Source organism: Hyperoodon ampullatus (assembly GCF_949752795.1).
Source record: "Hyperoodon ampullatus genome assembly, chromosome: 7".
In the NCBI taxonomy this organism is placed as follows: Eukaryota; Metazoa; Chordata; class Mammalia; order Artiodactyla; family Ziphiidae; genus Hyperoodon; species Hyperoodon ampullatus.
In genome coordinates, this window is record NC_136920.1 from 71,656,740 (window position 1) to 71,681,383 (window position 24,644).

Below are 24,644 nucleotides of genomic sequence, written 5' to 3' on the forward strand. Positions count from 1 at the left end.
ATCCCACTAAATTTGTGGAAGGTTTAAGATGTTTGCTTGTTTGTTTGTTTTAAAATAAAGAGAATCTTCTAGTAGGTATCAGGAATATCTGAGTGGCCTAGAAACAAGGGAAGAAGGGAGAATGATGAAAGTGCCTAATGCTGAGTACTGAATTCCATGGTGACTGCACAGGGTGACAGAAGGAAGGTCATGTTCATGACTGCAGAAATCTGGTCTCTGCCAGAGAGTGCAGGCTAAAGCTGACCTGAAGCTGGGGTCTGGGAAGTTAGGGAGGAAACTCAAGCACCAATCTGGGCACGGAGAGAGAGGACAAGGCACTGCTCCTAAAAACCCCAGGCTGAACAAGAGTAAGACAGGGAAAGACAGCAGATATTTCCAGGTTCGCCCCACAGTGAACACGAGCAGCCCCAAGTGGCTAGGCCTGGAGGGGGAAAACAGAAGCTGCAGTCAGGGCACAGACAGTAATTTGCTGAGACCTCTGGGGTGGGTGTGCGAGGGAGCACAGAGACAGGTGAACAGGTCAACTAGAAGCTGAAACCCCTACCCCAGCCAGGATACAATGCCAAGTCTGGGCTAGTCCTACTGGGTTAGTGCAGACAGAAGGGCACTAGCAGCCCTCCCCCATGGGCGGGGTGTGGAGAGTAGTATAGTGCCAGATTTACTCTGCATCCCCTTTCCTCATTCAGTCTGCACCCTGCCTCTGGTGTCCGGTTTGCCCATCTAACCAGCAGTCCGCCCTCAACCGAAAAATAAAGAGAGGACAAACAGGAAGAGAGGGGTAAAAAACGAGAGAAAAATCAAAGACAAGGCTACATTGTCACAGTCTTCCTTCTTGCCAGGGCCTCCCAAAGGCTGTCCTGGCTGGTTCGGCCCTCCCTCAGGAATCCTGTAGCCTGGAACGGTGCTGAGTGGACCAGGTCCGCCAAGCCCGTGCCTATGGGCCTCCGGGACGAGGTGCTGAGTGCGCAGGCTAATTATACATGTGGCATTTGGGCAGCCGACTGTCCAGTGACACCTTACCTTATGAGGAAACGTCAACCCCAGCAACTGTTCAAAACAAAATGCCATCGTGGGATCAGCTTCGCCGGCTCTTGGCCGGTTCGGGATTGCTTTTCCCACAGACTCAAGCACTTAGCGCAAGAATGTGGCCTGGGGAGGCTAGTCGTGAGCGGGCGGACGAGGGGGGGGGCGGCGGGGCGGACCTTGCCAGGTGTCCATCCTGTCCCCCCTCGCCATGGATCAGCTCTTGGACCCGACCACTTGACCTTTTTATTCACCAAACCCACCTCCTAGAAATAGACTGGGCGGGGCTGTGTCTGTTCTCCTCGGGACCCGGGGAGAAACCTGGGCATGTGACTAAACAGGGCAGAAGGGAGGAGACCCTAGGGAGGCAGGGAGAGGGGGCACTCTCACATCCCGACTCCACTGGGTTATTGGCTGGGCCGCCCGGCCAGGGCCAAAAGCCCAGCCGCAAGAGTGCGCGCCGGGGTCAAGCGCCCCGGACATGGACGTCATCGAGCGCCCCATTGACAGTGCGACGGGAGGTCCGGAGCCCAGGCCAGTTTGCCGCAGCAACGGCTGTGGGCCATCTCGAGACCGAAACTTCAAGCTTGGCCCTCAGAGGAGGTCACACACACAGAAGGAGCCGGGGACAGCCCATCTCTCTAACATCCCAGTCCCGCCAGCAAAGTCGAAGACTTATTTTTAGTCCCCAAATAGGGGCAGCATTCAATATCTGGTATCTGGCCATTCATACAATCAAACGTTTTCAAACTTGGTCAGCCTAAGAGAGCTTTAAAAAAATTAAAAAAAAAAAACAACTCAAGACACGCCAGCAACAACTACCTTTTATCTGTTCCAAACACACCGATTCTCTTTTTATCTTAAAGCTCCGCGGAGCGCCCGGGAAACAGCCCGGGAAACGGAGCTAATCTGTCCTCCGCAGCCCCTCTCTTGGTGCCCGAGCAACCCCGGCAACCTTTGCACAAGCCCCTTCCCTTTTCTGACCGGCCCTTTAAGGGAGAAGAAAGCAGCTCCCTCTGGGAGCCGTCAGGCTCTGGCTGGGCCCCGGGCGGGTGGCAGCACCGCCCCTGGGCCTGGGCCGAGCCCCAGAGCGGCGGATCTCTGCCGGTCTGCGGGGAGGACAACGGGCGGCGGGGCCCCGGCAGGGCGCCGAGAGAGACTGGGGCCGCCAGCAGGGCTCAGGGACGCGGAGAGAGGAAGAAACGTGCGGGCGGCTGTGCGTCTGCCGCGAGGACTCCGAGGCCAAGCCCGCTCCGGGAAGGGCTGGGAGGGCCCTCACACACACCCCCGCCGGCCCGGCACCACCGCCCGAGAGTCCGGGGAAAGAGGGCCACGGATTAGCGCTTGGGTTTCTGATTGTCTTGGAGTTCGGTTTGCTTATTCCTAAAAAGATCATAAAAAGTCACGTCCAAAAATGAGGGGTAGGGGAAGAAAGGAGAGAGCGCAGGGAACTGGAGGCAACTCGCGGAGGGTCCCAGGAAAGTTGCGGCGGAGCGGTGTTGGGGTGAGGGTGGGAGGAGGGAGCATACGGCTTTTCTAGCTACCCGGGTTTTCTTTATGAGCTCCTCCCGGTAAACTTCACCCGGGCGGAGAGTGCGGCGGAGATCCTCGACTCTTGCCCGCCCTCGGCCAGCGTCAACCCCACAAATAGCCAAAGTTTCCAAACCAAAATGGGGGTGGGGTGGGGGTAGCGTTAGGAAGCCCAGAAACCCAGCAGGTCCTCCCGACCTCCCGCACCCCGAGCCTGGCTAACACTGAAGCACTCCGGAAAACTGCGGCATCGCAGTCAGTCACACGGCGAATCAACCCAACACTTTTCAAGAAAACAAAATATTCGCTGGGAAACTTACTTTGCATTTAGTCTCTATTCTTTGGGGGCATGCGGTTTAGGTCGGCTCGTAAGGGAAGCTCGTTTTGTCCAGGTTGGATATTGTCTACTTATGGATCAGCCCTTGGGTGAGGGTTTATTTTAATTTATGGCTTATGCATTCTTTTAAGGTCGATTTACATGACCTCCGGCTACAACTAAGACAGCCGAGGAGGGCACTCCAGTCGTCAGTCGGCCAAACCCACAATTAAAACAGCCCTCCCCCTAGTCTTGGTGTGACTAGGACTCTCCCCGGGTAGGCTGGCTGCCTGCTTTTCTTTTTTCTCTCTCTTCTTTCGTCACTTCTCTGTTTTTTTCCTTCTTTCTTTCTTTTTGTCCTTCTTTTTTAATATCACGAAATAAGATGTGATATCAGTTTGAAAGTTTCGGTATAACTTTCTCCAGACCCAAGCCTGCAGCGATAACGAGAGATACAGCGCTCACAAAGCCCTCAGGATGCTGCCCTCTTGTGGGCACAAAGGGCCTTTCCACCCAGCGGTCCCATCTGAGCCCTCACAGAGCACACACGCATATACTTAGAGAGAGAGAGAGAGAGAGAGAGAGAGAGAGAGACAGAGACAGAGACAGAGAGAGAGAGAGAGAGAGGGAGAGAGAGAGAACACTACACACGCAGGCATACGAGCTTCCTCCATCACACACTTGGCTCAAACTTCAATGAAATACCTACCTCAAACTTCACGGAGACTTGAGAATTCATTCTCTAAGCCACCTGACTTCTTTTTCATATCATTCCCAGTTACATAGATTAGAATATCTATACGGGGAGACGGAGGAGGAGGAATAAGGTGGGCTGAGAGGGCGGACAGATTTCCGGACGAATACTTAGGATGGCGATAACAGCTTTCTGTTGTCAAAGGTTGCGTTGTCTTTCTCTCTTGCCCTTTTTGCCTTACTGTCCCACGCACAGTTATCTACGGCTACAACATGTGTTTTCTCCGAGTGGATTTTGGGGACAGGGGGGTGGCAAGAAAACCAGAAACCCGCCACGCAGATCTGTCACCGCCTCCGGAACAAGGCACAACTCTCCGAGAGGGGGACGCATCCTGGGGATACGCGCGTCCACCAGCGAGCGGCTGACGCTCGGGCCCCTTTCTCAGTCGCTACTCTCCCCCCCCTTTCTGCGTCGGCCCCACTCAGCGCCCTCCTCCCGCTCCTCCTCCCCCCTCTCCCCTCCCCAGCCAAGTACGGAAACCCGCCCCGGCTGGGCAGCCGTGGCTCCCGGCAACCCGCGCCCTCGCCGGGCTCCGCGCGCTCAGTTCTTGTACTACCCCAATCCCTCAGTCCCGGCTCGGTGAAACTAACCCTGAAGCTTCCCGGAAGGGCAGGAGCGGAAGGCGCTGGGGGCCGGCGGCCGGGCCCGGGGTTCCTGCCCCTGCCCTCTCCTGCTCCCCAACAGGTAGCTCACAAATGGGCCGCGCGCTCTCGCTCTGCCTCCCTCGCTCTCTAAATCGCTCGCTCCGTCCCGGTTACCTGGGCGGGCTCCAGGATGGTACCGCACGGGAGGGTTCCTTGTGCGCTGCGCCGCGGGAGTAAATGGCATTAAAGAAAAAAGGGAAAGATACAAATTTAAAAAATTAAGGAAGGGGAGTCGTTGCTGGGTCAATTAGCACAGCCCGGGGAGCAAGAGAGCAAAGCCCCCCAGCGCCGCGGCCGGCGCAGCCCGTTAACTCAAGTCGGCGGGGGTGTCCCGCCCCGGGCGGGGGGAACGCTGACCGGCAGAAGTTTGCCGCCGGGGTGCCGGGAGGTGCGCGCAGAGCGGGGTGACTAGGGGCTTCCCCCTTGAAACAAGTGAAGGCGATGGTTAGTGCTGTCAATCTTGGCAATCAGTGTGAGCGGCCATGTCGTAAGTATTCAAAGCATTTCCCGTCGTGCAACATCAGAAAGTGAGTGGCCAGGGCATTGATCTGAGCGAGGGAGAGGAGGCAGGGCTCCCCTCCCAGACAACACAGGCAAGATGAGACAAGAGGCGAGGGAGGCAGCGAGCCAGGCAGGGAAGCTGGGAGGGAGGGGGGAGGGCCGGGGGAAGAAGAAGGAGGGGAGAGCGGGAGGCAAAGGAGAGAGAGCCGGAGAGAGAGAGGGCAGAGACCGGCAAGAGCGGAGGTTGGAATTGGAGAAAGCGCCTGAGAAGAGAGAGTGAAGCGACTAGTAGGAGAGAAATGGAAGACGGCAAAGAAAAGGGAGAGTTGAGGTCAGAGGGGAATGGTGACAAGTATTAGGTGGAGAGAAATAGGCTGAGGAATAAAGAACCCAAGGAGTGTTGTTAGGGCTGGGGCTGTTGGATGGAGGAGTCTAGAAGAAGGTAAACCGAAGTGGGGAAAAGGTAGACAACTGGGGAGAAAGAAAGGAGCGAACTGGAGAAAAGGAGGAAAGAAAGTGGGAGAGGAAATGTAGGGATGGTAGTCTGTGCGTTGAAAAAGTTATGTGACAGAGGACGAATGGGCTGAATGTTAAGAAGTACTGAGATACAGAACTGGACCACAGAAGTGAGTCATGGCAGATACAGAGAAGGGGAAGAACAGGGGCTGAAGCAGACCAAGAAGAAGCAAAGAAGGGTGAATATTAGGGTGAATAATAAGAAGGATGAAGAAAAATGAAAAAGAGAAGTAATCAAAAGAGAGTAAAGCAAGAGATGCAGGAAATAGAGATAATGAAAACACACGGGTTAATAGGATCTCAGTAAATAGGGGAAGAGGAACTTATTTTAAAAGATGTAGGAGGAGCAATTGAAAGAAAAAGCAACTGATATAGGAGTTATTAAGATGATATACATCTTAACATATGTAGGTGGCAATATTCTGGAGGCCATGTAGATTATGGAGTTTATGGGTTAAAATTGTTATGAATAACAAGATATGTACAAACTACCAAAGAAAAAATAATTATACCTTTACAACAACAAATTAAATAGTTCCACATTTATTATATGGATAAGTTTGTGTTACACAGAATTGGGTGGGTGATATATGTGTATTACCTCAACTTTGTAGAGGAAAAGATTTGGAGAAACAATTTCAAGATGGGTGGCTGGGAAGTTGCAGAAGATGAAAAGAGTTTCAGTCACCCAGGATAGCATTTTGCAAAAACATGTAAGTCAGATATAGAAAATTATGTTTAATCCCCCCCCAAAAAACCTACACAAATTAAAAATTCTCTTTGATGCATGTGTAGGGTAGATAAAAGATTTGAAGGGTATAGAGTGGCCTAAAGGAGCAGAGACCTGGAATTTTATCTCAGTGCAAAAAACCTGGGGGACTGGGAGGGGAGAGAATAATCGTGATGTTAGGTAGTAGATAGAGATGCAGAGTAAAAGAGACAGATGAGAACACTAGCTTTGATAACAGCAGACACAGAGCTAACTAGCGGCCAATGTGCACGAGGTGAGGTTAGCCTGCCATAAACCAGGCCCAAAGAAATAGGTTTGAGAACCTGAGGTCAGTGGAGAGTCCAAATTACATCAAGATTAAACGTTAGGAGAGAGATTCTGACATGATCAGCATAAACCTGCAGAGGTCTGTGGAGGTGAGGTCCTTGTTATGTAGAAACTGATATGAGATGGCCACGTTGAGGCATTTCATAAACAGGGAATCTGTGAAAGAAGATATGGACCAGGAGAAAGGAGTCAGGAACTATGGCTAGAAAAATCAGAAAATTAATGGCAATCTAAAGTTGCCAATTCAAGGAAGACCTCCCCCAGATTAAGTGATAAAAGATATTGGGGAGAAAGCCTCATCTTTGTTCCACTAACTTTGAAGAAAATGGGGAGAGTAAGAAAGCACAGAATATGGAACAAGCTGAGATGTCTGTTAGTCATATATTGGCTTCTTAAAGTATACTCCATGTTTGGTTTCATATGAACTCCAGACAAGAGAAGGAAAAGGATAGAAGTAAGGGTGAGGATGAGCATCTTGGATTAGTGGGGCTGAAGAAATAGCCCTGTGCTTCTACCCCAATAGGAAAGATGATGCTTGAGGATTGGAAGCTTGAAGACTGCAAGTTAAAATGACTTGATGACTGTTGGCTGAGAGGAGAGCTAGTCCCTAACCAGAAATCTTGTGTCCCTTTCACCCACAGAGACTTTCAGAACTGGAAAACCTGCCTCGAGAGGCCAGAACCTAGAGTCCAGTGAAAAGAATGCCTGGCACTCTTCCTGCCAGCTCCTTCAGACCTGGCTCCCAGAACTCCCAGGAGTGCCCCTTGACCTCAGAGGCCCAACAGGCAAACCCAGACCCGTGTTTCTATCCTAGACAAGGGTCAAATCTTTTCTGCGTTTTGATTTTGTTTTTGTTTTATTTTGTTTTTGTGAATGAGTATGGCCTGGTCCCGCGCTCTGTTCCAGAGCCTCTCACTGGCCCTGGAACTCAATCACAGGGGGCAAAAAATCTCTCAAAAGCCTAAAGAGGTCAAAATCGAATGAGCTGTCCTAAATGCCTGCAGAGTTAGGGCAGAGAGAAGAGGGGGTAATTTAAGTCCCAAAGCTTGAATCCTCAGGGTAGAGCCACCGAGGGAGGTGAAACATCCAGGACGGAAATGCTGGGGCGCGACTTGGGTTCCTCAAAGTTGCTGCAATAAGTTTGGCTTTGCAAGTACCAGCACATCCGTCTCTTTAAATCACCCAGCGCTCAGAAACCCGGGGGTTAAGACTGACCCCGCCGACCAGGTGCAGGTCGCTGGCGGAAGGCAAAAAAACAAACAAACAAAAAAAGGCGACATTATCAAGATCTCCAGCGTCCAAGGCCCTCATACTGGGCCGCGATGGACCTTCGGAGAAGGAGCATCAGGAATCCTCTTTAGATTTTGTCCAGTAAACTGACACGAAAGTAGATTGATAAGGCGGAACCCCGAGCCAATCACAACATTAATCCCTAAAGGAAAGAAACTAAAGTTTGGGGTCTCGGTGCCGCACTTCAGGCTATGCCTGGGTTGACACGTGGCCCTTGGGGGCGGGGGTGAGCCCTAAGGGTTTCCTTTCAAGCCTCAGGCGCCGCAGTACAGAGCAGAGGGCAAGGCAGAGAGCGCTGCAGCGTGTTGAAGCGCCGGGCTCTCCACCTGGTCTGCCCTGGCCTTCGGGCTCCAGGAAGTCCCGAAAGGAGCGGAGGACACCCAGGCACCGTTGCCAGATCCCGGCACACTAGGGCTCACTTTCCCTGGGGCTCGGAGCCCCGCGCGGCGCAAGAACCCCGGGAGCCTAGCACAGGGAACCAGGGAGGGAAGGAGGGGCGAGCCGGTGGGAGCAGACTTACCTGCTCGCAGCTGTTGCTGCCTCCGTGCTGTCCGGGTGTCCCTGCGCACGACAACCGGCAAAGGCAACTCGCCTTTGCTAAGTTTGGCCTCGCACCTCCAGAGAAGAGGCGCGAACCGGCAAAGGAAAGGCGCGCTCAGTTCCTGGAGAGAGGTCCCCCTGAACTTGGGAAGGGCAACGCAATGAATTCTGCTCGAGAAGTTAATATTTAAAGCACCCACGCAAAAATCATAACGACTGTTAAAACCTCGTATTCTCGCCTTGAAACTCTCCTTACACCAGCCGGGAGGACAATTCAGATCTACATGACTTCATCTTAAGGTCTCTAACTTCTTTCAGGAAGGGCTTTATAGGTACTGTATAAAGTACAAATATAAATGTTTTTACCTCAAAAACACAGGGAATGAGAACTTTTACTGAAACGAAGAATAAGTGAAAGAGTATAAAAAGCCAAAAAGGAAAAAGTTGAAAACTTTAATTACGGCCCGGAGAAAAGTTTTAGCGATTGATTTCCTTAAACAGGAATAACAAACACACCAACGCTCCAGCAGCCCATCGCACTTCATTTAAGTTTGGTGTAACCAAATAACCCGAACTCCCAAATAACAGTGCCCTTGGGACTCTGCCTCAAAGAGGTCGGAACTCGTGTTTCAACAACAAAAGCAAAAAACAAACTGTGAATAATGCTCTGCGTTCTTTAAGATGTCATTTTGCAAAAGGACCAGGCATTGTCCCTGGACTTTAAATGGACAGAGAGCAACATTAAATTTCATTTGAATCTGCGCGTCATCCTGTTGGGAAGACCACAGCGGTAGCGACAGTAGCAGCTGCAGCACCGCCACCAAGGAGGTGGGGAAAAGTGGTAAAAATGCATGAACTTTTTTCAAAGAAAAATAAAGATAAATAAGAAATAAGTTTTACAGACATGTCTTTCCTGGCTTAGGAAAGTTAATTTTTAAATGTTCTTCTGCTGTCTAAGGTGCAAAGCCGAGTCTAGGGGTGTGCGTGGCTGGAATCTGCATGCTGATAAGAGAAGGCTGATGTACTTACAGTGACAGAGGGCAGGCTGCGGGAGAAAAGCTGTTTGTGTTAGCCTGCGAGTTACCCAGGGCTGCAGTGAGAGCAGAAGGGAGGAGTGGGAGTGCCAGTCTGCGTACACCTTCACCGCGTCTCATTACATCTGCCAGCCTCTCTCTCCCTCTCTCTTTCATTTCCACATTCCCTTTGTTCCTGAAAAAAAAATCTACACGTCACATCAGAGTCCCCAGATGCAGTCTACACCAAAGAAAAAAAATGAATAATTCAATCAAACTGTGCATAGTCTCTAAGGCAATAAATCTATTGCACTTAAAGAAACGAAGGGTAATTACCACCATGGAATTAGAATAAGGCCAAAGACCCGAGATGTCGTTAAGTCTCTGGCTAAACTCCCCGGTCAAATAAAGTTCCATTTATTTAATCCTTTGACATCTCAAATGGAAAGTCAGAGAAAGATTTTAACTTGTTTTAGAAGGATATTCACTTATCTTTAAACACGTTTTAGAAGGGGGAAAAAAAGAAGGGGAGAAAAAGCCTCGGGCGTACTACCCTGCTGAAAAGGCTCCCAAAGGCAGCAGCATAGAGCGGGCACAAACACGAACCAAGACAATGTGTCCGTGGAGCCTGTCCAGGGTCAGTTTTTCTGCCACTCCACCCTCCTCCACTCCTCTCTAATTAGACGAGGATCTCCCTCCACTCTCACCGGCCACGGAAGCTCGACTTGAGAGCAGCTGGAATCTGGGAACCTTACCTGCAGCACCAGGACCTAAGAGAAATCGCGCTTCCCTGCCACCAACACCCCATGCCATCCCCATGCACCCTTCCAAGTCCCGTAATCATCTACTTCTTCCATCTGCCTAAAAGAAACTGTAAACGGGATTTTTCCCCCCATGATTGAATGGAAGCTCTGTACTGTACCGACTTCTGGATTTGCCCTGGGTTGAGTTTAGGGAATGTCTGGAAAGAAAAAAGGGAGGAAAAAAGGAGGGGGGCAGCTCAAGCCTTGTCCAAGTTAGTCATAAGGCTGTATTAGGCAGGAAAGAGCCTACGGAAGAAACAGCTGGGATGCACACTGGCTATGGAAATCTCAGTTCTAGGAACCGTGTCCTTTCGTCCCGGAGGTAAGATTATGTGACTGTAGCACGTTTATTCTTTTGCTGTCTGTGTGTCTTTCTTCCCCACCGGCTGGGACCTCTTCCAATCGGGTCAGCCGGCATGCACCCTGGAGAAGGACACAGCACATAGGGCTTTATTTTCCAGGTCTCTCCACTCATAAATCGTGGGTGTCATTGAAACGAGATTAGAAAATCTTTTACCGCCGGCGGCAGCCACCAGACCCTCTGTCCCTCTGCTGGTTGCACACTGGTCGCGGTATCTCGGGCTGCAGAGCAGTCCGGAAGACCTAGCCCGCCGGGTCGCCTGGCCTGAGGGCTCAGGTGATGTGGGGGAGAACCTCGGCGTCTCAAATGGGTTCCTTGGAGAGTTCCCGCTCTATCACCACCTCCCGCCGCCTCCGCGCGCGCGGTCGCACACACTTACAGACACACACATTGACACATACACATTCTGCCATTCTGGCCGAACTCCTCATCTAAACTCAAGTCCCTTTAACAGTCAATTGAGCCCGCTTGAGAGCAGCGGGAAAACTAGGATGATACGTGGATGAACCGCGAGGGTGCCAACCATCCGGCTTGGCCTAGCTTTGTTTACGTGCCTAAGTCGCCACCTAGAGGTCGAGCGGAAGACTGCGCCCGGCTCCCGGAGGTCGAGACCAACCCGGATGACACCGGCCCCGCAGCCTTGGCGACCTCCGGGGACCGCTTTAAAGGGAAGCTAAGGGAGGGCACCTCTCGAGCGGAAGGTCTGAGCAAGGCAAGGCCTGCTCTCCGCGACCCGGGATGAGAAGAGTAAGGGCTAAAACTGCCGGTTAGCTGAAACCAGTAACAGGGAACCGAGCGAAGGAACACTCTCCCAGCAAAGTACAAAGCCCCGGGCCAGTCTGCAGCTGCGAGGCAGGAGCTGCAGCCCTGGAACTTCAAGCACTAACTCCCAGGGCAGTAGCGGGGTGGGGCGGGGGAAGGCAGCTTCGGAGCGGCATAGCAGTCGCTCCGGTCCTGTGTGAGGACCGAGCTCCCTTTTGCAGCGACCTCGGCTCAACTCGGACTTCGTACTCCCCGGTGCGCCTCTCCCGCTTGCTCTCTACCCTCGGGGCCGGAGACAAAGGGACTCAAGGACGCGGCTAGACCCGAGGTCACTAGCAGGGGAATTCCAGAATAGAACTACAGGCAGGAGAGGGATGTGCTCAGGCAACCTGGCCGCCTGCCGCGACGGCTGGACACTTAGCTCTATAGTCGCCCGTTTCTCAGGAAAACAGTCCTTCTGACTGTCTAACAATGGATTCGGTAAAATAATAATGATTGTTATTTATATCAGCGATTTTCAACTTTACCACCCGTACCTCTATTGAAACCCTTTTTCCGCAAACCGTTCCTCCTGCATTCACGTCTTGCATTATAAGAATACCAGGCTTAAGAATACCCTAGCTAAATTCTGAAATAACTTGTGGTTGTTCTTTGTTATGCCTGGACACTGCCTCCAAGGCTTAGGGACGTCTGCAAGGCCACTCCAAGTCCATCCTCCTCTGTGAACTGTGTCCCAAAGATGCCTCGGAAATTTCCCTGCTACCTGGGTGCATAGACGTTGTTTAATTGTAACGCTATACAAAAGGAGAAGAAGAATTTTGTTTATCTCCACGAAAAGGACACTCAGGAACTGTCTTGTGCTATATGAGGCTATAAATCAGTCCTTGCTAACTCCAACTGGGGCCTTTCAGTAGTTTGGTCAGAATAATAATAATAATAGAAATATATTTTATAAAGAGAACCACAGCAACCTAATGCTAACGATGGACAAAAGGAAATGTGTTTTCAAAGAGAAGCAACAGGCCCCCAAGCCAGACCCAATTCTGCTGTTTCGTGCCACAGCCTAGCAAATTAACATTGGATCGCTCCTCCACTCGTGTGGAAAGCTGTGCTATTGAACACAGTACTGAATTTTCCCAGGGAATCCCAATTATAGAGACACCTGTGCTAAGTAATGGTATTTTAATCCACTATGAAAACCTTAAGTATGTAATAGCCTTCAAATCATCTCATTTCTTAGTCACAGTGGGGTGGGCCAACCTCATGGAAGAATTGCCCCCCGAGCCTTATCTCAGGAGGTTTTACCTTGGTTTTGCCATACATAATCCTGGCAGTTCATCTCTTAAGTGGAAGGGATATATACATGAAGTCTACTGTAACTGGCAGAAACTAAGCCTGGGTAGAAACCTCACAAAGAAAAATCAGATCAAAGGCCAATAACTAGGAAACTGGAACACATGGCACATATGCAGTAAGGCACCAATTCCATGATCTTTAAATCAAATCCTAACAACATACAAGAAGTTGTCACTATTCAGTATATACACTTCATTTTACTATAAATAGAATATCAATGGCAAAATATAGCGAAATAAAACCACCATAAGAAGGAATGTGGTAGAAACCAGAAAATTATAAACCTCTACCAATTCCCCCCCAAAATATACATCAGACCTAATATTTTAAAATGCCATACCTAATATTTTTGAAATGCTTTATGAAAAAGATTATTTAAGTAATGACTGTTTTATAGCTTAAGGCTGCCAAAACTAATGCCACTAAAAGATCCATATGAAAAGTGAAATTTTTATCAGTCATCCAAATGTTTGTCTTACAATGATACATAGAATTATTTTTCTAACTAAAAGTGATCTAGATAATTATATAGGTAGGCATGAAAATTACAAAAACCACAGAAAGGAAAAATATGATAAAGAATAATCATATGACATAGAGAAGTGATAGGATGATTCAACCACAGATATAAACTTTATTCACTAAAATTCAATGTATCCCACGATAGCATCCTTCTGAGATAACATGTCACCTTTTCATCATCAAGTAATATTGTTAAAGCATTTGCATTCCTTCATGTGTGCCACTCTCTGTTCAAAGAAACATTTACCTCTTCCCAAATCTGAGGTTTACAATTCACTAAGATGACTACCACTCCATTCATTACACATTTAGCCACACTAGAAACATATGCTAAATCATATAGATCCATTTCAGTGCCTAATAAAAGACAAGCAAAGGACACAAAAATAATGCTATAAAACTGCTCACTATAAATATCAAACAATAAAACAATAACTTACTAATATTACTAGTCTTTAAAAGTTTGATAATCTACCTTAGAAATTTCATGCTTTATATGTTATTATGTGTTAGCATGGTTTTAAAAAAACTGAATTTGCCTAAATTATATAATTTTAAAATTTGTTACTTAGAAATCTTTCTTCCAAATCCCAGATTGCTGTTTTTAACATTTCTAAATAGAGGATTTCTTCACGTGTGTATTTTTAAGTATCACACTTATGTTGAAGACTTTTGCTGTTTTCCAAATTTTTAATTCACATTTAAATATTTATTGAGTGCCTAATATGTGCAAAGCAAATAATTAGAAGTGTATTAACTAAGGATCTATCTTTTGCACTTTTCTAACTTAATAAATATTAAAGTCTATTGTACATATACTGAAAAATTTTTTTTTACCAAATATGTCAGCAGAAGTATTCTTTTCAGTGTAAGTACATTTGATAATTACACATGATGTTAGTCATTTTATTTGGCATATACTATTTTAGTTACCTCAGATATTTTTATTAACTGACAAACTATCACATTTCTAAAAGCTTTTCTAACTTATCAAAAGATATCTCTTTAAAAAGCTTTATTTAAAAACAGAATCTATAATTATAAACTAATTCTAAACAACATATTTTATACATTTTAGTTTTAAATGAGTTCTAAAAGAAACTTTATAACTTCAAATCGGTCTTTAATGTAATTGCTATGCAAAATTATTCTATAACTTGCTAAGTTTTATGTCTCTAAAATGTATCATAATCGTACATATAAGATAAAGATATTATCTACCTAAAGGCAAACAAATGAAAGCTAAACTATGTCAGTGTTCCAAGTATCTGGATGTTTGGTATTTTTAACTCATTGGATTTTATTGAATTTTTAAGTTTGCATCAAGATGTTTTGCATTACGTTTGAATGTTTTATTTTTTAAGTGAGGGGATGGAGAAAGACAACAATGTTGAGAATCTGCAGCAATGATCATCCTCATGTTAATTCATGTCTGTTTATGACAATAAGTGAAAAGCTTCACTTAGTCATACTTAAAGTTCTAGAATAGTAGGCTTCTGGAGAAAATATTTAAACTCAAGAGCTCAATACAAAAACTCTTTTAATTATATACAATATGTTATCAATCTACTTTCAAAGTTGATGAAGTTTAGTACTAAACTGAATATTAAGCAAATAAGTGTTAACTATGTTCACTAGAATTAGCATATTTCAGATTATAGTTTATAAATTTTTAAGAGCATCAGCATCATGATATGGTTGCCATAGAAACTGCAACAATATGTCATTTTGATTAATTTTATATGCAGTGATAAGGCCTAGTTCTACATCACTTCAATACAAGTTTGAAAAGCAAAGACTGAAGTATAAATAGTTGAGTAGTGAGTTTCCAATTTATACCAGTTTAAAAGCTAATAAAGTACAAACCTTTTAAAAAAGAAAAATCCACAATGCATTCTAATTGCATGAAAGGATAGCAATTTAATAAAGGTTATAAAGTGTTTTAAAAATGGGTACATTCTGAAAAAAAAAAGTTTTCATTAACAATCAGCTACTTTTCTTAGTATTCCATACTCTTATTACTTAGGTTTATTTATAGGTAACAAAAATTATTGGTTATTACATATTATTTAATTATTAAATTATGGATGCTCTCTCTGTTCTCAAGAGATAGGTGCATTTGCTTTTACATTATAAATTCAAAATGACTAGAGCAGAATTTTAATATTTTTAAAGTAGTTATTGCAACAGATCCCCTTTTCATTTAGAAGGAAGACACAATGTATTATTACAAAAGCCTTCTTATTATATCATTGCCAGAAACACTCCATTGACATTAATGGCTTGATTATTGGAACAGAAAAAGTCTATGAAAATAAAGCATGTATTTCATAAAGACTAAATATGGCAAGAGATTTGAAGCTCTAAATTAATCTGTTCTTTGGCTAACAAATACCTCTTCCTTCTATTTTCTATCAGTGCACATTTCAAAATGGAATATGCCCAAGAAAACTCTGAAAATTATTTGAAAAGGCACACTATATTTAAATCTATATTTATTATGCATCTTTTTTAGGTGTAGTATAGCCTGTGTTGCTAATAATTTCAATGAATTTCTACAAAGCAATGTCCTCAAAATAGCTATAAAAATATTATAATCCTAAAAATAATTTTTTGAAAATAAATGAAGGTAGTATGTGTGTATTTTTTTTTCAAATGATAAAGAAACAATCTAAAGAAGTAAAGATAAACATATACAACTTATTCTTCCTGATAGGATTAAGAGGATTCCAAAGAAGCTTTTAAATCCCCAGTTTTCCTGACAATTAACAATGAAAAACAGATGTTTACAAAGCTGTTTCATATGCTGTCTTAAAAGGCGATAAAAGATGGTTTGTGGATAGTAAGAACGAAGAGCCAGATAGCTGCTTGTCGGGTGTATATTTAAAAAGCATTTTCATTGGCTCAGTTATTGTTAATGGTGAAAGAAAACACTTTGTGCTGCACATACTGTATGACTGTGACTATAGAAAACTGCCTTCATAAAGTCCTCAAAAACTCTTAAGATGTAATTTACAAAGATAATAATAACACAGAATTATTTCACTTCTCTGAATGCTACACATTTGCATACCAGGACTGTGTACAATATACTCATAATGCACATTCATAATAACAAGGACTTCTTAACACTATAACTACAGCATAAGATCTGTGCATTACACAATCTGTCCTACCAAGTTTTACGTATTGATGTGAAAGTGCTAGTCTGAGTAAGCCAGGTGTTAGCTGTCTACACAAGAGAAGACCAACTATATTAACTACGGCATCAACATTGTGAGAAAATATAGTGATAAAACTAAAAATCATGTGACCCTGCAAGGCAATAACAGTATTATCTAGTAATATATTGAAAAATATCAAATGAATATTTTAATGTTGTATGTCATAATCATGGGCCTATATTACAAAAAAACCCACAAAATATAACTGATGTTTAATGTTTAATTGTTTTTGATATATTACTATTTCTTGAACCAAGCACCATGCTAGGCACTTGAAAAACTGTTTAATTTTTTAAATATTAGTTTGGGTATTTTTATTTAGTGAAAATAAAACTTAATAATAAACTTCTTCATGAGGCATTTATCTCCTGCCTTCAGCACAGTAACTGTATATTTGGCATCCACTACAGATATTAGATAAACTCTAATTTTGGTTACTGTCCATGTTGTTTCCTGTTCTTATTCAGCAGAGAATAAATATAGCTTAATAAATAACAGAAATACACTGCTTCTATTGCCCAGATGTGTTATTTTCTAAATTTACTCCTGATATTTTCTAATTAGTCAAAATGGAAAAAATATTTTTGAAACAAAGAGAGAAGACAGGTACAATATTGCAGCAGTTACAATATGTAAGAGTACCTGAATGACAAAAACTGAGCAAAAATATCTAATGAGAAAAAATCTGGAATATATTAAAATATTTACATTTTTAATTAAAATTTTGTTTAATATGAAAAATGCAACAGAAGATAATTACTTGTCCTTAAAATTTTATTAAACTTTTAGTAACCTATAGGCATTTATACATGTGAATATTATTATTGAAATTTAATGTATTTTACTGTGAATGTGAATACTGTTATTGAAATTGAATGTCTTTTATGGTGATGCTTGAATTATCTTCCAAATTATAATAAAGTATGAAATATATTCATGTATTTGACTTTATTCAATTAAAAACAAATTTTAATGTAAGTTGATTATTTACATGAACACTACAATTTATATTAGGCCTATGACACTTAAACACAAGAAACAAAGAAACTACCTCAAACTAGCAACATTTTGGTCCTTGAAATTATTATGTTAGTTTAAAGATTGTTAAAATCTTCAACAGACTTCTATTACCCTCCCTTTAAACTCAGGTTTAATGTACTATACAATAGGGAGAAAACTATTAAATGACATCAGTGTTCAAAATCAATACTAATGCAAAATCTCATATATTTTAAGTTTGAGATTCCAATGTTTTTGCTTCCATTCTCTTTTTTTAAATAACATTTTATCCATTAATGTTTAAGAAATAATTTTACAAAGTCAATAAGAGACAATACTGTCATTATTTCCTTATGAGCATACATTATCTGTCTGGACATGATAATGGAGAAAATTGCAATGACTTCCTGGGTGGCAGGAAGCGGAATACATTGTGATCATCAGCAGTGGAAAACTCTTTAAGTGCAAGATATGCTCAAAGTTTTCACCAAAATCACGTAATTACATTTAATATCAATAAAACCACACACATATGTGTGTGGGATAGGTGATCAAATACAATTGTTTTACTTTTAGTTTTTAATCTTTTGACCCAGAATGTCAGCAGTTTTGTGATTTTTCCAAATATAGGAATAGGAAAGTGAAGTACCAACCCACCTTTCCTGGAATAGGGACATATTGATCTGATCCAGAGAATATGTTACAGGGCCTGCTCATTTTTTTTAAATTCCATTAACCTTTTCTTGCCATAATTTTATTTGAGCCACTTCAGTCACCACTATTACAATTTTGTGTAGTTATCTTACTTTTAATACATTCCCCACTGTTTCACAAATTACTTATGCATAGTTATTTAATATACTATTTCTCTTTTATCATTTGAGAAATCTGAGCACCTGAAATGTGGACTTTCTCATTCTGCTTTCATCTGTGTGCCTATATTTGGAAAAGCATGCAATCTAAATTTTTTTTCTACCAACATGTACAATATTTCATCTTGGAAACTTTAATAAGATATGTCCTGCAATTAGCAAACTTGTTTTTGGTCTGTTTGCAATTAGTATTTCACACACAAAGTAATACATACAACAGCCAATATTCTACAGCTCTATAGTTACACACGGAGTGCTCAAGTACTGCTTACAGTTATTTTGAGGTGTCCTTAAGTAAACCAAAAATCCTAAAATGAGAGAACTGAGAACATTTTATCCGAGCTACATCAAACTGTGCAAGGCCTGGGTGCTAAGATCTAAGAAAAGTAAGAAAAAGAATCATGGTCTCTGGATTCCATGAGCTCACAGTTCACAATCATCACAAGTCATTCCAACAGATGTACTGAAAGATACACCAGATACATTGAAATGCACGGTCATTCAAATTTACAAAAGGCAAATACAACCTAGAAGTAGTGGGAATAATATCTCAATTTTCCAGAGAGTATACAGCTGTACATAAAGATGACCTGGAGTATCAGATTGTCTTAATATTACAGTTTTGTTCTTGTTCACTATGTATATATAGACAAGAGACCAGCATATAGTTTAATAAATCAGCTTCTAAAATAATTTATATGAATCCTTCAACTGCAGAATTTTTTTCAGATTACCAAGTTTGTAGCACCCTTTAACACATCTATTAATAATCCTGCATTCTAAGTCATTTCTATAACCTAAGTACTACTTCTACATTTACAGAAAATAAAAGCATCTCCCTATAGCAGACATCCTAAGAATGCCTCTACACAGAGATTCCAATGAAATTCAATCAGAAAGACAGAAATCTTCATATTTCTTTTAAACCTAGTGTGAAATTATATGATGTGACTCCTATTTTGTCCAAGACCCGATTTCTTTCAGGACCTAGGAATATACATGTTTTCACTTATTTATGACAATCACTGAAAGGAGCATTGTTAGGTCATCTTGTATATACTTTGATTTTTATATTTAATTAATTTTAATTTTTTTTAAAGTAATGCTTAAAAAAGGTAAAAAACAGAATTTTACTAAAAAGCTTATATTACAAAAAAATGGATCTCTGTAACACCCTTCTTCATCCCATTCACAAGGCCCAAAGGCAATCACCTTTAAGGCTTTTCATATTCAAGCCTTTTAGTATTTAACTGCACATTTCTAACTAATGTGCTTATAAGTATATTTAAGCTTTGTACATAAACTGCTTTTTAATGTAAAATTTTAGTCATAATCTGTCTTCTTATTTTGGCAGGTGAGTATTTAATTCTTATATATCATCTCTCCCATCCTCCCAATATAAATAATTATGTAACAACTCATTTACCCTAAATCAAGTCAATGCTTACATTATCACACAAAGTAAATCTTGCTTATGGCCAGGCCAAGTAGTATACTATAAAAAATGTCACTTCTTTTATATATTTTTTGTTCTTCCTTATTAAAACCTATTTACAATAATTCACTTGCTTTTTATGGAACTATCATCACTTTTTCCACATGTTTTTGCCTATAAGTATTATTTTCCAAATTGTCAAATATATTAGGTTAACATTTTTCTTGGAAACTGCAATGGTTAATTTTATGTATTGGCTTTCCTGGGTCATGGTGCCCAGAAAATTGGTCAAACATTTTTCTCAGTGTTTCTGTGAAGGTGTTTTGGGATAAGATTAACTTTGAGTAAAGCACATTGCCCTCCATAATGCAGGTGAGCCTCATCCAACCAGTTGAAGACATGAATAGAGCAAAAGGACTGACCTTCCTCTGAGTAACAGAAGATTCTCCAGCAGACAGACTTCAGACTTGAACTGGAACATCAGCCTTTCTGGGTCTCCAACTTATTGGCCTTTGGACTAGAACTGAGGCATCATCCCTCATGGGTCTCCAACCTGCCATTTTCAACCTGTCAGACTCTGTAATCAGGTGAGCTAATTCCTTATAATAAATCTCTTTCTGTATATATACACAGCCCACTAGTTCTGTTTCTCTGGAGAACACTGAATAATACAGAAACTCTGTCTTTCACCTCAAATTCAGACTGATTGCGCTCTATGCCTTTACATAAGTCATCCTGGTATTTGCCTTTATGCTTTCTTGTGTTGGGTTCCTAGTCTTCCTTTTTCTTGGTGTACTTATTTTATTAAAGCACATTCTCTAGTAACTTCTTGAACAAAAAGGATACATGAAAAGTAAATTTCAGTTGTTGCATATCTGAAAATTTATCTCTCATGACATTCAATTAATAGTTTGATTAGCTATGGAATTCTAAATTGAAATCATTTTCCCTCAGAATTTTGTGAGCATTGCTCCATTGTACTCTAGACGTCAGTGTTGCTATTGAAATGTCTGTTTCCTGATCCTACACGACCTACTTATTTTTCTCTCTGGAAGCTTTTGTAATCGTATCTCTATCCCTACTGCTTTAAAATTTTACAATAATTTACCTTGGTGTGGATCTTTTTTCATTCATTGTCCTGGGCACCTGGATGCTCTTTCAATCTGAAAATTCATGACCTTCAGTTCTGGACACTTTTCTTGTATTACTTCTTTTTCTACCCTACTCCATTTTGTATCCTCTCTTTCCAGAATAGTGCTATTAGTCAGATGTTGGTACTTCTAAAATGATTGTCTAAAATGCTTACTTTTTCTTTACTTTTCATTCTACTTTCTGAGGGCTTCTGAGAAAGTTTTCTTCCCCCAAATGAAAGGATAGAGCTTCCTAAAGAAAAGATCTTCTGTCACTCCACCTCCCAGCTTTCTTTTTTTAAATGTGGCTGTGATGCCTAGAGTGGCAAGAACCATCTTACAATCATGAGACATACAAACAAAGATGAAAAAGGTAATTCAAAAATTCAAAAACAACTAGAACTGTTCCTGGCACACAGCAAGTACTCCATAAATATTTGTAAAATGAATAAATGTTCAAAGAATAATGAGAAAGGTAGGGAAAAGAATAGAGTCTAAGTCTTTAATAACATCACTGCATTGCTATACAGCCCTAAAATTTCAAGCTCCAGACTTATTATTATGTGAAATAAGTAACTGTTTTTACTGCTTAAGACAATGTAGCCAAAAAACATTCCTTACTATTATGGACTGGCAATAAGTATTCAGTTAGTTGTAGACAGTATTAGCCTTACTCTAGATGTCATATAGTTTAGATCTACTATTAGTCTCCTTTTATATGTCCAATAATCAACATTTTATAATACAGTTGTCTTCTCTGAGTTCTTAATATCTCTCTAAAATTGTAGAGCCTGGAACTGGGCACTATTTCTAGAAAAAGATTGATCTGTGGTTTCACAAAATGTCACAATAGGAAGATTTGGTCATTTATTCTTTTTCATACAATATTCTTATTTATACTGAATCACACCTAACTGTTTGTTTAACAACTAAGTTACTTTGATGGTCATGCTTAGCTTCTATATTCTGATGTCTGTATAATTTTCAAATTTATTTTATTAAGTTTTAAAAACAATAAGCATGATAATTTTCATTATAACTAGTGGGATAATATTGAGATCATTGGGAAAAAGTTAATAAAACCAAACTTCTCATTCCCACCTCCCTGAGATTAATAATCTCCATATATTTTTCATATCTCTCTTCATGTTTATTCAAACATATACACATATATGTATATTGAATATATATAGTCTACGACATTTGTTAGAAAAATTAGATGATGCTATTTACATTACTTTGCAATTTGCTTTCACAACAGTGTACAGACATTCCTTCAGATTTAGATCAAATGTATTCTGTTAATAGCTGCATATATTATAGCTGGATATACTACAATTATTTATAACCCTACCCCTATTAATGAGCATACAAATTATTTATAATTTTTAATACCATAAAAATGCTGCAATAAATATCCTTTATTATTGTTGCTTTTGTTGCTGTTTGATTTCCAAAAGTGAACTGTCAGTTTTTTAAAAAATGTGTATTTTAGGGGCTTCCCTGGTGGCGCAGTGGTTGGGAGTCCGCCTGCCGATGCAGGGGACGCGGGTTCGTGCCCCGGTCCGGGAGGATCCCACATGCCGCGGAGCGGCTGGGCCCGTGAGCCATGGCCGCTGAGCCTGCGCGTCCGGAGCCTGTGCTCTGCAGCGGGAGAGGCCACAGCAGTGAGAGGCCCGCGTACCGCAAAAAAAAAAAAAAAAAAAAAAAAAAAAAAAAAAAAATGTGTATTTTAATTCAGTAGATACTACCTGATAACTTTCAAAAAAGTTGTAGCAATTCACTCTCCCATTAGCAACATATAAGAATGCTCATTTCCCCTCATCCTTTTCTGCATTAGTCTCTTTGTTCTCTTTCTGTCAATCTGACAACAAATAGTATATCATTAATGTTTAATTTCATTTCTCTGATTATCTTTTCATGTATTGCTTGGCTGTGTGTATTTTATATTTTCTCTTCTGTAAACTGACAGAAGATACTGACATTGTATCCTATGGCACACACTGCCAATTGACTACTTATTAGCCACCCCCACCTTGCAAAAAGAAAACTATTTTTCAATATTGGAACCTATGCGATTCATATCCATATCTTTAGCACTAATTGATGAATACTGATTAATCTAAGATAATTCATTCATCCTTTCATTTATTAATTCTATAAATATTTATTGAGCACCTATTGCATGCCACAATGAGCAAAGTCCCTCCCTGCTTTCATGGAATTTATATTCTAGAGAGGAAAGATTCGCAGGCCAATAAATAAATATATAACATGTTAGGAGATAGTAAGAGCTATATTTTTAAAAAGCAAGGTAAGGGTACAGGCCAGGGATAAGAATGAGGGTGGTTAATATATTATATAGGTAGTCAAGAAAGCCCTCTCTGATAACAAATATATATAACTATAACGCAGATAGTGCAGGTAACTTATAACAGAGTAATCCCAATTTCTCCATTCTGTCCTTTATAACAACACTGTCATTCATTTCACTTATCCTTAAGCTACAATCACCCAATACATTGTTGCTATTATTATTTTAAATGAACAGTTATCTATGAGATCAATTAAGAATAAGAACAGTAAAAGTTTTGTCTTACCTTCATTTATTTCTTCTTTAACAGTCTTTCTTTCTTTATGTAGGTCTGAGTTTCTGACCATTTTCTGACTATTTTCCTTCTCTATGAAGAACTCTTAACATATCTTAAAAGGCAGGTCTACTGGCAACAAATACCCTCAATTTTTGTTTATCTGAGAAAGTATTTTTCTTCACTTATGAAGGACAATTTTGCTGGATACAAAATTCTAGATTGGTAAAGGGTTTTCTTTCAACACTATAGATATTTCACTCTATTCTTTTGTTTGTGTGGTTTGTGAAGAGAAGCCCAATATTACTCTTATTCTTGTTCCTCTACAAGAAAGGTGGTTTTTCCATTTGGTTTCTTTCAAGATGTCCTCTTTGTCTTTGTTTTTTTTGCAGTTATATCCTCCATGAATATAAATACAAAAATCCTTAACAAAATAATAGCAAATCACATCCAACAATACATTAAAAGGATGATTGGTAATGACAAAGTAGGAATTCAAGATTAGTTTAACATTCAAAAATCAATGATATTCTGAAAGAGAAATTAAGAAAACAATCCCATTTACAACTGCATCAAAAAGAATAAAATATGTAGGAATAAATCTAACTAAGAAGGTAAAAGACCATACTCGGAAAACTATAAGACATTGATGAAAGCAATTGAAGACAACACCAACAAATGGAAAGATATGCTGTGCTCATGAACTGAAAGAATTAATATTGTTAAAATGACCATATTACCCAAGGCAATCTACGGATTCAAAGCAAACCCTATCAAAATATCAGTGGAACTTTTTACAGAACTAGAAAAAATAATTCTAAAATATGTGTTGGAATACAAAAGACCCCAAATACCCTAAACAATCTTAAGAAAGAAGAACACAGATGGAGGTGTCATGCTTTCTGATTTCAAACTATACTACAAAGCTTCAGTAATCAAAACAGTATGGTACTGACACAAAAACAGACAAATAGATCAATGAAACCAGAAATGAACCCACACTTACATAATCAATTAATCTATGACAAAGGAGACAAGAATACACAATGAAGAAAAGACAGCCTCTTCAATAAATGGTGTTGGGCAAGCTACATACAAAAGAATCAAACTGAACTACTTTCTCATACCGTATAAAAAAATAAATCAAAATGGATTAAAGACTTAAATGTAAGACCTGAAACCATAAAACTCCCAGGGGGAAAAAAAAGGCACGGTTTCCTTGATATCGGTCTTAGCAATATTTTTTTGGATATATCTCCTCAGGCAAGGGAAACAAAAAACCAAAAATAAACAAATGGGAATACGTCAAACTGAAAAGATTTTGCACAGCAAAGGAAATGATCAACAAAATGAAAAGGACACGTACCGAATGGGGGAAGATATTTGCAAACCATATGTCTGATAAGGG

General features: G+C 41.2%; 1 protein-coding gene across 1 annotated transcript in view; it reads right to left on the reverse strand.

The window, feature by feature from the left end:
* The window catches only part of SOX6 (SRY-box transcription factor 6), a gene marked incomplete at both ends in the record, with an annotated part of 642,056 nt that extends 632,695 nt beyond the window's left edge, over positions 1 to 9,361 (reverse strand). Inside the window, one exon of the mRNA XM_079708162.1 lies at positions 9,201 to 9,361. Within this exon, the coding sequence (XP_079564288.1) occupies positions 9,201 to 9,361 (161 nt within the window). The remainder of the gene's footprint in view (positions 1 to 9,200) is intronic.
* Between the last annotated feature and the right edge of the window lie 15,283 nt (positions 9,362 to 24,644).